Below are 15380 nucleotides of genomic sequence, written 5' to 3'. Positions count from 1 at the left end.
GATGTAGATATTGAAGATTCTGGATCAGTTCATCCTAAATGTAACATTTAAAACCACACTGATTCCTACAAATAGAGGGTGAAATTGACACATTGGCAGTACACATGATACACCACTGGGCTTCCTGGGGTCGCAGTTTCGGGAGCATGTGGGCAGAAGTGAGGCTTTACTGTATGTTCATCGAAGGTAGAAGATGAAGAGCTCGTGTTTCGCTGAAGGAGGCGGCGCTCGTGCAGAGGAAGTGGGGAGGAGGAGAAGGAGGAGGAATGCAGCTGGTTCTCAAGAAACTTTTGCACATTTGAAACATGGACTTCTGGCTGAGAGTGTGTGTGCTCCTGGGACTCCAGATCTCCTTCTACCTCGCGTATGACGGTAAGAGCTTTCAGCCTCACTCATCTTCTTATCACTGGGGGGCTTTTTTTTCTTGGTCCCCTAGATCTGCTAGGGAACACATTTTTGCATTTGTGGAGCTTAAACTTATGTGTAAGAATGGGAGGAAAAACTCGAAATCCTTCAAAGGTGTGCGGTGTGTGGTCTTTATGCTGTGTGTGTGTGTGTGTGTGTGTGTGTGTGTGTGTGTGTGTGTGTGTGTGTGTGTGTGTGTGTGTGTGTTTACGTAGACGTTTTTTGGGGGGAGAAGAAGGTCGAGTTGCGCGTTACACAACTAATATTGTCAAGCAGTGTGAAACACTGTACCCATTCATCCAGCTGTGATGTGTGTCCACTCCAAAGTTTGTGTCCCCTTTCACCACTGTGCAAATGGACAAAAAGTGGTTGAAAGACAAAAAAGGCAATGACTTGGTGAAGATTTAGAATGGATCGAGATGGACAAAGTTCCTCTAAGTCAATAGGTTCTCTCATGGGTGCTTATGGATGATCAGAGCTCTAAGAACTTGGAGCTTCTACAGCAGAAAAACTATGTGCTATCATAGAGAATGTCCAACATTAATCTGGGAATGTGATTAAAAGTTGTCATGCATTTCTACAGACTGAACAGATGTTTTCTTTCTTACTTGTTTGTTAGTTTTGGAGTGGAAAATATTTAGTATTTTTAAGGCGAATGCTGTCTATGAACCATGAAACTGCTGCAAAATAGAGGAAATATTTGCAAATGTATAATGTCACCTCAGTTATATTGTTTTTTGGACAAATGTACTATAATTACAAACACCTTTAAAACATAATGAAGCATGATCGTATTTGTATTTTGTCCTATATATCTTTACTCAGAGGTTTCAATAATAATGGAGCTCAGTGTTTATACCATATGGATGTCATCTATGTCATGCAGAATGTGAGAATGTCAACGTCGGAGTTTTATAGAAGCATTATTACTAGAATGTTTTACAATACTTTCATTTCCCGTTTTAGTTCAATTCTTTTACAAATTCAAATAGGGAAAAATGGGCATGGTGGTGTAAAAAGGTTTAGTCGAAATACCAATTTAGACCAACATCTGGATGTGTGGACAGATCGCATTGCAGAAAAATATCCCCCCCAGAGTCTGTTTGGAGAAAAATCTACAGATGCATGATGCATATCAAAGTAAATCATTTGCAGTGTGACTCAAGGGTCATTAATTGTGCAAAGTGCTCCTGGGGGATTTTGTGGAAAATGTATGTAAATATCTGAACCCCTTGAGAGGCCACATTAGTCATAGTAGTAGGTCTGTGTACCTAGGGGGTAGGGGGTAGGGGGTGTGGGGTGGTGGGTGGGGAGGGGATTGTGTGTCGTATATACGTGTAGTGATATGTCATACTGTTAGTATGTTTGGTAGATCTCATGCAGGTTGCAACAGGAATCTACGTTCCGGAATTTAGAGTCAGATTTGCATTAATAAAATAACCACATCCTGCCAAATCCCTGCTCCCTTTAACGTGTCGGTGTTGTGTGAGCTACTGTGTGTTTGAATAGCATTCCTGCAAAAGTGTCTTTAAAGCAGTATACTGGATATGCACGTCCTGTCTCTCTGCATCCACACACCTCTAAAATAAAGATCCTTCATGCATTCTGTTCAATTAATAGTGCTTTATGATCCGAATGCTTTAACGTGTAGCAAGAGCAAAGCATATGTAAGTGCTTTAAGGCTGTCAATGGCATTCTGTAATTCACCATCACATCAAAAAGATGGCAAGAGAACAGCGCAACTGCTCCAGGCAAGCCTGCTGCGAGTGGAAAACTCGTCTGTGTGCGAGAGAAGAGTTGCACAACATTTTGCTGAGCTCAACAGATGAACTCATCTGCCAAGAGGACCATGGAGCACTCAGGCATACACACACACACACACACACACACATGGATCAGGCTACAGTAATCTTTTCCAAGAATGCTGGGATGTTAAGCCAATGGTAGATCCATGTAGAATGAGAGTTTCCAAGAAATATTGAAATGTTTGAGTGTGTGAGATGCTGCCTTGTCTCATGAGCTCCTATTGTTACTTTCTCCTACTATTCTACACATATAATAAACATATAATTGTGAGGTTACTTCTGGTTAATGTTAGGAAGATCCCATTAGTAATGTAGTTGAGTTTAAATGTAGAGGTATACTTCAGTCAGGATCACATGTCTGTAATGCACAGTTAGTACGTGCCACTGATCTAAATGGAATCGACCACAGAAACCTGTTTCTGTTGGAGTGCAGTTCTGTTTATACTGAGCTGTGTAAATGGAAGAGAAAATAACATGTTGACTGTAATAGTGCAGGGGTGGCATGGTGGCACAGCGGGTAGCATTTCTGCCTCCCAGCTCAAGCTTATTGAGTTTGAGCCTAAACTTAGGTTACTGTTTGTGCAGAATTGTCATGCATCTTTCGTCTTGCATCTCCAAGTAGGTAGACTGACTATGGAAATAGGTCTAAATGAGTGTGAGAATGTTTTAGATGTTGCCTTGCAATGGACTGGCATCCCATTCAGGGTGTATTTCTGCTTCACAAAAAGTGTTCCTGGAATAGGATCTGGATCCACAACCCTGAGTAGTAGTTACTGTGAATGAGTGAGAGTGCATGAGTTTAAACATGCTTCCTTTAACTTAAAAAAAAAAAAAAAAAAAGTTTTCTCTGAAAAAGTTCACGGTCATCTTGATTGTGAAATAATTCAAATTGTTAAAAGCTAATAGTCAAATCAAGTTTCCCTGTAAGCGTCAGTTATACAGTATATTAATACTTGTGAGGCTCAGGTCATTTTCAGCTGTGCAATAAACTTATATACAGTATCTCTCAAAAGTGAGTACACCCCTCACATTTCAGCAACCATGTTCTCAGGACAATACAATAGAATACAATAGTTTCTTTCGGCTTCTCCCGTTAGGGGTCGCCACAGCGGATCCTCCGCAAGTTTGATTTGGCATATGTTTTACGCTGGATGCCCTTCCTAACGCAACCCTCCCCAATTTATCCGGGCTTGGGACCCCTCCCCAATTTATCCGGGCTTGGGACCGGCACTGAGAGTGGCTGGGGATGGTTCCCTGACCGGGAATCGAACCCGGGTCGCAGCGGTGAGAGCGCTGCATCTTAACCACTAGACCACCAGGGGACCTAATACAATAGAATACAATACTAATAGAAATTAATACTCAAAGAATGAATCTCAGAGATGGGAAGTAATGAAGTACAAATACTATAATAATGTACTTAAGTAGAATTTTCTGGTATCCATACTTCACTATTTATTTTCTAACAAATTTTAACTTTCACTCATCACCTTTTGTTTTTACACAAATATCTGCACGTTCTATTTCTTACATTTTCAAACCAGGCTCACTCCTTTAGTTTTAATCTATTTGGTGACATGATCAATAATTTTGTCTTTTCATTGCGCACCGTTTTCAGCCCATTAAATCACCCTGTTGTTAATTAATTTCCTATAACTCAGATATAATCACATCCGTTCACTGGTTATTTCTTGCATGCAAATGACTTTGTAGGTCCATTACTAGTGTTTATTCCTCAAACATGAAGGAAGTAACACATTGTGAACAAAATGAGAAAGAATGCAGCTCGAACGGCATCATAAATTTAAGAATTGTGATGCTAAGTGCCTAATGCTTAAATACAAAGTGTTAAAACAAAAGTCCAGCAAATTATAATGCCATTAAAATGTATTGAAAATATTTAAGTGTGCAGTATCTCGAATGTGTTAGTGGTACAGCTTGTGCACCTGCATTTCACTGATTTTCCAGCAGGGGCGTTATTGCCTTTCAGGAAATCTCAATAACCCCACAAACAAGAAAGACCCTATTAATCAAAGTCAGAGTCAGTAATTGTAGTGTAAGTCCATATATTTTTATATATTTGTTTAATAAAATTTGACATGGACAGATTTTTTGGAAGCCAGCTTAATTCTTGTGTGGTCAGGGTCTGGTCCCTGGTCTGGCAGCATTATGGAACAATACAGTCATCAATACAATAAATCAATTTACAAATGATTGCATCTCAATTTTCAGCAGTACAAACATAATAAATGTATAATATTTGCCAGTGCATGCTTTTTTTTTTTTATCATAAACCTTAATTCATTTCTTGTAAACAGTCATATCTGTAATATCTTATCATATGTCATAAAGATGTAGTATCACAACTTATGTACCTCTCGCAGTTTTCAGCTTGGAGAATGCTATGTAATCCTATACTTTGCAGATACAGGGATCGTAGATTGCAGGAATAGAGTAGACTGGTTCTGAGTGCTTGAAATCTTTGTGTGCATGTGTGTGGGTATGTGTAAACCTTAATGGCAGAAATACAAGTTTTTGTGGATGAAATGTACAATGTATGAATGTATTTCCAGATACCGGGAAGAAAAGAGTGTTTGGGGAAAAAAGACAGATGAATAAAAGAAAGAGGTGTTTTGGGGATACAAATAGAGTAGAGGCCAGGAGTTAAAATTTTTTTGGTAAAACCCGTTACATGTAAAAGAAATGTATTGTGAGATGAGGAGATTAGGCCAATGAGTGCCAGATTCACATAATATATTATAGGGGTTTTCACTTAATCACTTAACATTGACAATAGGTTTTACAGCCCTATTATTTATTTCATACAGAATAATTCTGTTACACAAAATTGTGTTAATGTTAAACTGTTGGCCAATAATGTCGTCATTTATACACTTTACTAACTATTTCTTATCAGGTGCAACTTTACTCTCGAAGAAAAAAATAAATATTCACCTGCACAAGTATTCATAATCTGAATATTTTCTTACATTTACTGGTTATTTTCATTCCAAATAAGTATTTTCCATCATATTCAGGACTGGAATTCTTCTATTATTCATTCAGATCTGTCCGGTGTGTAATCTATATCCAGCTGAAACGTAAAAGTGTCTGGATATTTATTTCACCTCACTGTAAGTGTACTCTCGGATAAGCACATGCATGTTATATAATAAACACTGCATTGTGCTTTCTGCTTTAAATTCTCAAGCCAGTTAAAGCAAATACTGGTTTGAGCTTTAATGGAATTGACCACAGTGTGGGAATCAGAGATTGCATGCAGGCCTTCGTGATCTCTGTGATTCCGTGGCAATTCAGACTGGCCTTGGCTCTCTTTTGCTGTCTTCTTTTTTTTTACAGGGTCGGGGTACTGGTCGTACACTGATGATGAGGATGCGAGATATACAGGTGAACACACACACAGACACACACACACACACACATTGTTCTTTATACCTTTTAGCACACTTTCTGGCTGCATCACGCTAAATGTAAGCCTTTTTTTATTAGCACTCTTTCCGATTCCTTTCTCTTTCTTATCAACTAATCAACCTTCACTCCTCAATACTCCTTTCTGCTTTTATCCATGGTCACCCCCAAGGCTAACAGAGTCGAGGTAAGTGTGTGGAACTGTGATTTTGAATTCTTGATGATGGGATCACTTTTTTAAACAGAAGTATGTCATCTTTTTAGTGTGTATGGATACCTACTTAATGTGACTTGTGGGTGTAGGTGTGCCATGGTGCGCTCCGGTGAAAGTGAAGCACGGTCATGCGAGCTGCCAAACGCCACGTGGTGAACGCTATAAGAATGTGTTGGGAACCCGCTGTAAAATCCACTGCAAAAGAGGCTATGAGCTCGAAGGCAGCCACGAGATCCTCTGCATGGCCAGCAAACAGTGGTCAGGAAAATACATCTGCAGAGGTTAGCCTCAGACAGACACATAACCTCATTACACATACTTGATGCTACGTCTCACACATGTTTATTGATTTGCAAAATGCCAGTATGAATAAAGTTTTCATTTTTCAGCATATCAGCACACAATGTCTGAACAGAATGTATTTTCGCAGAGGTCCGCTGTCCAGCACTGGCCATGCCATCAAATGGTGGATTTAAATGTTCAGATGGTTTCTACTACAACTCCCACTGCCAGTACTTCTGTTCACCAGGATACACACATCGTGGAGACCGTGGAGTCACCTGCCAAAGCAGCAAGGCATGGAGTGGAGGCCAAAGTGTGTGTCTGGGTGGGTAAAATGATCACAACCCAAAAACTATGTATATACTTTGAGAAATGAAGCTACATTACTATCAATTGAAATGTGGTCATTTTTACAGATCTGGATCCCCCAGTCATTAAGTGTCCAAGTGTGAAGGAGAAGACAGCTGAGCCTGGAAAAGTGACTGCAAAAGTGACCTGGGATACACCAGAGGGCCAAGATACTGCAGATGGAATACTCACAGAGTTAGTTTGACTTCCTCACACAAATATTTTATTGCTCTGGTAATGGGTAAAATGCTTATCCAAACTTTTCTTCTGCACCACACAGGATCTTTTGTCAGTGGCTTACTTGTTTTATGTTAAGTATTTCACACAGGTTTCTGTTTGGTGATAAAACATGTGTTGGATCTTGTGGTTAATCTGCCTAGACATGAATGCATGTCACAACTCAGTTTTGTGTGTTAGATCTCTGAAGCATTAAATACAATCTTTGGTGTTTTATTTCAAATCCAGTGTGATTAAGTTCAAAGCCAAAATTACAAGCAGCACTATATCTGAAGATATGCTGAGTAGTGAGTGTTTAATTATTGCTCTTGTGGTTCCTCAAAGTTCCATGTAACCATAAATACCTTTTTGTGCTTTACAGTGTAGTACTAAATGGAAAGCCTCCAGGAACATACTTTACAGAAGGAAACCATAAACAGTCGTACACTGTATTCGACCGCGCTGGAAACAAAGCTACATGTAAATTCAGCATCAGAGTAAAAGGTGAATTATACATGTATCTTATGCCAAAAAAAGCCATCATATCTCCAAACTGTACAGTAGATATTTTAAGCTCTTGCTGTTAGCATTAGTAGTTGCACATTAATACATTTACACATCACAATAAATTATAATAATGCGATATGTTGGATATGTTTGGACTGTGCACTATAATTTATAAACTACTGCACATATTTTCAACTCTAGCACTGGATTACCCCTGTCCTATTCATTTCATACTGCATTCAAAACAAGCTTATTTTTTCAGATTTTGATAGGGAGAAAATAAAAAATGCCCCCTCAAAATTGAGTTATAGTAGAATAGTAAGCAGATATAGTAGAACTTACTGTATTTTAGCTCAATCAATAAAGGCAATTTAGTTGGTTAATCTGTGGTCTAGTGGTTAGGATGCGGCGCTCTCACCGCTGCGGCCCGGGTTCGATCAGGGTCGAACCTAGCCACTCTCAGTGCCGGTCCCAAGCCTGAAAACAATTGGGAGGGTTGCGTTAGGAAGGGCATCCAGCGTAAAAACATGTGCCAAATCAAACATGCGGAGGATCCGCTGTGGCGACCCCTAACAGGAGAAGCCGAAGAAAGTTTAATCTATAACACTATAGTTATGAGAATTTCATTAGAATAGCATTTATTTGCCACATATACATTACAGCACAGTTTCTATGCATATCCTTATTTGTTCGGAAGCTGGGGTCAGAGCGCCGGGTCAGCCATGATACAGCACCCCTGGAGCACAGAGTGTTAGGGCCTTGTTCAAGTGTCTAAGTTTGGCAGCTTGGCGATACTGGGTCTTGAACCCCCAACCAGGAACCCAGCACCTAAACCACTGAGCTACCACATCTCCGATTACATCATAAACTCCTGATAGTATGATAGTATAAGCTGGCTAGCTTACAAAAAAAATGCTACATGAATACACACACACACACACACACACATATGCATATACTGTGTTTATAAAAATCTATACTCTATTTATGATGTATTTTACCTCATTTAATTTGAAGATTTAATATCATCCAGTAATTTCTTTTTTACAGTGCGCCGCTGCACTCCCCTCTCAGTGCCTGAAAATGGCTGGATAAAGTGTGACAGTGCAGGAGATAATTATGGGGCAACGTGTGATTTTCGCTGTCTGGGAGGCTATGAGCTGAGAGGCAGTGCTGCCCGAGTTTGCCAGTTCAACATGGAATGGTCTGGCCTGGAAACCAGCTGTGCAGGTATGTAGCGCTCGAAAAGACAACATCTAATAGCTACTGCAGCCAAATAGAACTTTTGGTTTATGTGTAATTTTTTTAATAAGTATGGTCATGGATCTATATGAATTTAATATATTATAAGGGGCATTCAAGTCAAACTGGGACTTTTTAGTTTATAAAATTAAAGAACAAATTTCAAGGAGTGGAAACTGCAGCTATTTTTTGACACACTCCCCTGCTACATTTATACACTTATCCCAGAGTTTAACTAATGTCTGTAAAGATTCAGCATAGAAACATTTCTCAGGACACCTGAGCCATCCTAGGACAGCCTGCTTCATTTTGTCATCAGTGTTGAAATGCTGACCGCCGAGGAACTTGTCGATTATCTTGGATCAGGCGTTCTACGCACTAAATGTTCACAGGAAGGACTGCTGTGGGCTGGGAACCACCATGACCAGGATTGTGACTGATGGACGTACAGCCATCTTTGAAACATTTAGAATAATTAGTCTTACTGTGGCTGAGCGTCTCATCACTTACTTTACATACTCATTACATATTTTTTTAAACAAATGTTTTACGCCTTTATTTACAAGAAACTTCATCACCACATGCTGTTCTAACACTGTTGTCTGCCATCTTTAATTAACGGTCTCTGGACTGGCCCATGACATTTGTGCTGCATATCAGTAATAGGACACACTAGCCACTTAATGTACTAATGCCACACTAGCATCCATTTGTATACCTGTAAAATTAAAAGCCCCGGTTTGACTTGAATGCCTCTCGTATCTTTTACAAGATATCACCATGTAAAATTCCATTTATGCATTTACATTTCTGTACACTTATGGAACCCAGCTATTAGGTTTGCACAAGCCAGTGCACTCTTAGTGCTGGTCCCAAGCCCGGATGAATTGCGTTAGGAAGGGCATCCAGCGTAAAATGTGCCAAATTAAACATGCGAATCACAAATCAGAATTTTATACCGGATCGGTCGAGGCCTGTATCTCAGAATTCACAACACATTGTACCTTGAGGAGAATATTCTTTAAGAGCAGAAGGCTACATCAGGTTCCATTTCTGTCAGTCAAAAACAAAGATCAGGCTGCAGTGGCCTGGATCAAACTTGGACAGGCAAAGATTGGAAAAATATAGCCTGGGCTGTTAAATCTCGGGGGGCCCATGGATGGTAGGTTCACCTACAGTGCGAAATCATGACACCAGGTCTGCCCTTGGAAACAGTCCAGGCTGGTGGAGATGAGAGTTTATGTAATGGTGTGGGAAATATTGTTTCGGCACGTTAAACCTGCTAATAGCTTTTCTGACAGCAATATTTTGCTCTTCTTTGTCTTTTAATTAAAACTGAAGAGATAGGATATGCACAAATTATGACTCACACCCTGTCTCATCATGCACTGCACTACATATTGATAGAAGCGAGTACTGACAGGTAACAAGACAATGACAGCTATGACATCCTTGTTTAATTAAATTTTTCTCCTTACCTGTTAATAATTACAGCTTTGAGCATCAATGTTGGAGTGCGATCTGCTGCTCAACTCCTCGACCAGTTTTATGAGAAACGTCGTCTGCTTATAATCTCCACCCCCACAGCAGCCAACCATTACTACCGATTCCAAATGACTAATTTACAGGTAATAGAGCTTTATCTTCACATCATGTCTGTGCTTTGGGAATAAGACATGAAAATTATAGGTAACCTTATTGATTTCAGTAATAAGGTAGTCAAAAATTATGTGTGTCTGAATATGTGTGTTTCAGCAAGCACAATGTGGCCTAGACTTAAGACACGTGACTGTGATTGAACTAGTGGGAAGGTTTCCGTCTCAAATCGGACGCATTAGATATCAGCTTATCACTCCAGGACTGGTCTTACAGCTCAGGTATGCTCTATTCTCATATTGAAGAACTGACAATCATGAACCGGGTTTCCACACAATATTGAGATCTTACAATCGGTTCAAATGCTTCCACAACCAGAGCCAGTTGTCGTCTCAATTGTGGGAAAAGCTCTTCGGTTCAGTTGTGCAATACAACTCTAAGTATTGTATGTTGTATGAATTATTTATGCATTTAGATTTGAACTGGTACTAGGGAAAAATCTTTTTTATTTTTTCGGTGCCAATGGACATGGATGGCACTCTTTGAACCAATGTCATGCCATTGCCCAGGAATACCAGCAAACAAGGAGCCTACACCACAAAGGCTAGCCAATTATAGTGTTCCAGTTCAATGAGTCTTGTTATATACATCAAAACATAAATACTGTACATCTATCTCCTCTGCTGACCATAAATTACCATGAAAGAAAGTAATGGTAGAAAGAGTCAGATTCAGTGAACAAAGTACACAACCATGGATGTTAAAGATTAAGTAGATACACTAGAGTAATACCAAGAGATACACTAAGTAAAATATTAGTCCAGGAAATGTGCTCCTTTTAAACCTTCTTTTGAGTCAAATTACAAACATATTTGCCTTCAAATGTACTTCAGTATCAAAAGTACTATGAACTAAGTTCAGGTGAAAAGACTCTAATGTTACTTTTGGCACATCTATTAATAGAATGATATTAATGAGTCAAATATCTATTCAAATGATCATAAGCCCAAAAAACTTTTCAACTACTTCAAAGAAATTGTGCAAATAAGGCCACAGGTGTTGTTGCAGGTTAGATTCAGGAGTTTCTTCCATCATTTATTTCTCTCAAAATATTCTGCTTGTTGTTGACACAAAACTGTATGTTGGTGATAAGTAGCTACCAGCAAGCGGCAGTATAAACAATTTCAAAACAGAGTGTGCGCTCGACCCTGATAGGTGGCGAGCTGCGTGATTGACCAGTTACGTGTTTTATTCACTGATAAATAAAAAGAAACGACTGATTTAGCAAAATGTAATTTGGTAAAAAGTACATTTTACTTTGAGATGTAATGAAGTTAAAAGTCTTCCTAAATGAAAATACTCCAGTAAAGCACAGATAAGCTAAAAAACTACTAAAGTACAGTAACAAATTACATTTATTTACATTACTGTCCACCACTGGTCAGATTTTCTGCATTGCATCAGGGCCCAAAAAAGATTCTGGGCTTCATTACAAATGAAAATGGCATCAAACTCTTCTGTGCAGCAGCTCATTTGCCAATCATACTCACTTTCTTGGAAATGAGACAGAGGAATTGTGCTGATGTTCTAACTTAATTACAAAACACTTAGTTCCGGGCCACTAATTTGATTGTACACGTGTAACATCACTGTTTGTATCACACTATTGTTCTGTGTACATTTCCAGTCCTAGCAACAGTTTGTTATATTGAACCCCATTTGTATGCAGCTGTGGCTTCTTTGGGAGCTATTTTCACAACATTCGGCCACATTATGTGTAAAATATCAGTTACTTAAGATTTATTTCTTGTTCTCTGAAGTACTATTACATTGTTTGATCAGCATGGTGATGTGATTTGGCATATTGTGTAAAATACCAGTATGGTTAAATGCTTCTGTTCTCAAAGCATTCAGAACCTGCACATAAGCATGTGCATGTATGTATGTATGTATGTATGAATGCATGTATGTGTGTGTCTGTGTTCTACAGAATGCTGCTACAGCTGTCTCAGAATTCATTTAATCTGGTGCTGCTGGACAAACAGGGAGTGGACAAACAGCGCTACACATACCCGGTCACAGCGGCCGAGATCTTTACCATCATTGACACCATCCCCCTACGTACTGAAGAGTCTCTTATGCAGAAAGAAGCAGGTCACGGCTGCTAGACACCCACACACACACACACACCACAACACAGAGCCATAAATGAGTTTTTTTACATACATATTTGTGATTTGTAAGGTGCTCTATTGTTTTTTTTTCTATATCTATTATTTTGTTAATATTTATATTATTCTGGCATAATATATAGTTTGATCTCACTCAATACAATTCAAACCTGGATTTAAGAAATAAATATGCTCACTGTAATGTCTCTAATGTGTAACTCCAATGTGTAATGTTACTGTATGCTTGGTGAGTCTCTCTCTTTTTCTTTTTTTTACTTTTATTAACAATAGTATTACTTTCACATGTGGTTCCTGATGCTTAAATGATCATTCTCCAATGGTATTAAAAGGTCCAGGAAAATCTAACTTAAACAGGCATACTGTACAGTATAATGAAATGAAGACCTCAAAAGCACACAGAGTGCAGAGTTTCCTGATTTGGCAAAGACACTGTTGTTTTTAAACATGGTGCGCTTTCATCCTCGGTCAAAATAATTACATAGATAGAAAGCTCGCCAGAAAATTCCTTTGAGTCCCTGGTTTATTATTTGAATGATGTTATTAAATAAATAAATAAATAAATAAATAAATAAAGTTACATAAAGAAAATTCTGAATGAAACATGCCTTCTTGTTTCTTCAGCACTGTATTTTTAGCCTTGAAAATGAAAACAGAGCACTAAGAAGATAGTCTTCTTCTTCTTCTTCTTTCGGCTACCCCATGTCCCTCCTCTGCACATGTCCAAACCATCTCAATCTCACCTCCCTCACTTTGTCTCCAAAACGTCCTACATGCGCAGTCCCTCTAATAAACTTATTTCTAATCCTGTCCATCATCTTCAATCCCAATGAAAACCTCAGCATCTTCAGCTCTGCTACCTTCAGCTCCACCTCCTGTCTTTTACTCAATGCCACTGTCTCTAAACCATACAACATCTCAGGTAAACTTTCCCTTTCACTCTTGCAGATACTCTTCTATCACTAATCACTGCTGCTATCACTCTTCTCCAGCAGAGGTGGGAAGTAATGAAGTACAAATACTTTGTTACTGTACTTAAGTAGATTTTTTGGGTATCCACTATTTATTTTTAGACAACTTTTTACTTTTACTCATAAAATTTTTACACAAATATCTGTACTTTTTACTTCTTACATTTTTGAAACCGGCTCGTTACTTTAGTTTTAATCCAGTGATTTGGTGAAATATATATTTTTTATTTTCACTGCGCGTCTTTTTCAATCCGCTGGTGTATAAAGTCCTGACTCTCACTCTTTACGAAGATAAGAATGAGCAGGACAAGGCAGTAAGAAGTTTGGGGTTAACGTGGATGAGACAGAGGGAGTCAGTGATGTAAACATGACTGAGAACAGACACATTCATGATCATCATCATCTTTTCTCTGCTTGTGTTCTATATGTGGATGTTCCGCCTGGATACATTCATTCGGTAACAACATATTTAATTAGTTTTAAACTTTTGTTTTATTTCTGCGCCAAGTCTCAAATCAAACACCAAATCCGCCATGTTTTACACAATTAATCCTCTAGGTGGCGTTTTGTGGGTTTTTCCCTCATAATGGCGAAACGAACTTAAATTAGTCTTTATTGCTCGTACAGATAAAAACAATACATCATTCAAATCTGTAAAATGTCTATGATTATATATATATATATATATATATATATATATATATATATATATATATATATATATATATATATATATATATATATATATATATATATATAAAAGCTTCTTGACGACTTGAAGCGGTGCAGTTTCTCCGGTTTCACCTCATTAACTGTCCGTGTGGAAACATAGCAAAGGCTCTTAATGATGTCTACACGTCTCTGCACTGTTATAGTTTTTATATTTAATCACTGTACATATGCTTGCATATATATCACATGCTGTACATATGATACATATTTATCTGCACTATATACTTCTGGTAGATCCCAAACTGCATTTCGTTGCTGTGTACCTGTACTATGCAATGACAGATCGATTGATCTTTATTATCTATCTATCTATCTATCTATCTATCTATCTATCTATCTATCTATCTATCTATCTATCTATCTATCTATCTATCTATCTATCTATCTAATTAATATGATGTGAGATCCAGTTAACAGCTAAAACAGGTAGAAGTAATAACTACTTTTTACTTAAGTACATGTCAGAGCCAAGACTTCTTTACTTTCACTTGAGTAAAAAAGCTTAATCAGTACTACAACTTTTATCCGAGTTTTTTTAAAACATGAGTATCTGTACTTTTACTTAAAGGATGTGTGTACTTTTGCCACCTCTGTTCTCCACCCACTCCACCCTGCCTGCACTCTTTTCTTCACTTCTCTAACACACTCTCCATTACTTTGCTTATGCATTATAATGTACTATAATGTATCCACTATAATGGATATAATGCACTATAATGAATGATTTCACAGCATTTGATACCAATATATCAATTCTTCATCAAAGAAAGTCATTAAAAGTTCCATGTGAAAATGTTCAAATTTTATCTATAATGTATTTGAACACCATTTTATTTCAGGATTTAACATTTGACAGTCTACATTAGGAATGTGCATCTTCGTAACTGAAGCCGATACGACGGTACAACAATACGATACTTTAAAGAAACAAATGAACCAGCTATTACGATGCAGGGTGATCCGATTTCGAATTGATTCAACACAGTACGTGTTAGGGTTGCATAAAATATTTTTATTTTTTGCATTTTAATATAGTACAAATAGTTCATTTTTTGAAAACGGATGATCCGCTATGGCGACCCTTAATGGGAGCAGCCGAAAGAAAAAGAAAAAGACAGATAGTTAATTTTTTATTTCTTTGGTTCAGACAGACAGCAAATTATAAATTTACTTACGTACAAGTTTTTTTGTACTGCAAAAAAATAAAAAATAAAAATTAATTTTTTCTGTCTCCAGGAAGATGCAGCTCTACCTCTACCATGTTAATCCGTATTCTATGTGACTCAAAAAATGCCTTGGTCTCTGTAGTTTGTGACACGTCATGTTCACATAGCATCAGTGGTACAGAGAGAATGCGCTTGAGAAACAGTTTAGTGAGGAGAAATCAATCTACATATAAAATATTGGTCACACGTTATTGGTCACTTTCTTTTGGTAGAAATAT

The 15380-nt window shown here is 38.0% G+C and overlaps 1 protein-coding gene and 1 long non-coding RNA gene across 3 annotated transcripts; one reads left to right on the top strand and one right to left on the bottom strand.

Annotated features, from left to right (window-relative positions):
• Positions 1-236: 236 nt before the first annotated feature.
• Positions 237-12421, top strand: srpx (sushi-repeat containing protein X-linked). Of its 2 annotated transcripts, XM_083536037.1 has the most exons (10): positions 237-372; positions 5571-5618; positions 5943-6134; positions 6284-6460; positions 6552-6678; positions 7082-7203; positions 8257-8436; positions 9943-10076; positions 10204-10325; positions 12035-12421. In XM_083536037.1, the coding sequence occupies exons 1-10, from the start codon at positions 306-308 to the stop codon at positions 12210-12212; spliced, it is 1347 nt and encodes a 448-aa protein (XP_083392163.1). In that variant the 5' UTR covers positions 237-305; the 3' UTR covers positions 12213-12421. The 2 variants fall into 2 exon arrangements, with proteins under 2 accessions (XP_083392163.1, XP_083392164.1); XM_083536038.1 differs by lacking the exon at positions 5571-5618 and having other exon boundaries at positions 245-372.
• On the bottom strand, positions 3036-5618 carry LOC310723258. Its single transcript, XR_014532626.1, has 2 exons — positions 3527-5618; positions 3036-3256 (listed from the first exon to the last, which is right to left on the bottom strand). It is a non-coding gene; the product is annotated as an uncharacterized lncRNA (long non-coding RNA).
• Positions 12422-15380: the final 2959 nt, after the last annotated feature.

This window comes from Silurus aristotelis (genome assembly GCF_946808225.1).
Source record: "Silurus aristotelis genome assembly, chromosome: 3".
Classification (NCBI taxonomy): domain Eukaryota; kingdom Metazoa; phylum Chordata; class Actinopteri; order Siluriformes; family Siluridae; genus Silurus; species Silurus aristotelis.
The sequence above is the reverse complement of the archived record's forward strand: the minus strand, read 5'-3'. Positions and strand labels throughout refer to the sequence as shown.

Bases quoted from the DNA above. Each gene is read 5' to 3' on its own strand.
- srpx (XM_083536037.1), top strand. From the start codon at position 306: ATGGACTTCTGGCTGAGAGTGTGTGTGCTCCTGGGACTCCAGATCTCC. The intron at 6,679-7,081 runs GTTAGTTTGACT...TGTGCTTTACAG, and splicing joins GCAGATGGAATACTCACAGA to TGTAGTACTAAATGGAAAGC. The intron at 10,077-10,203 runs GTAATAGAGCTT...TGTGTGTTTCAG, and splicing joins TCCAAATGACTAATTTACAG to CAAGCACAATGTGGCCTAGA.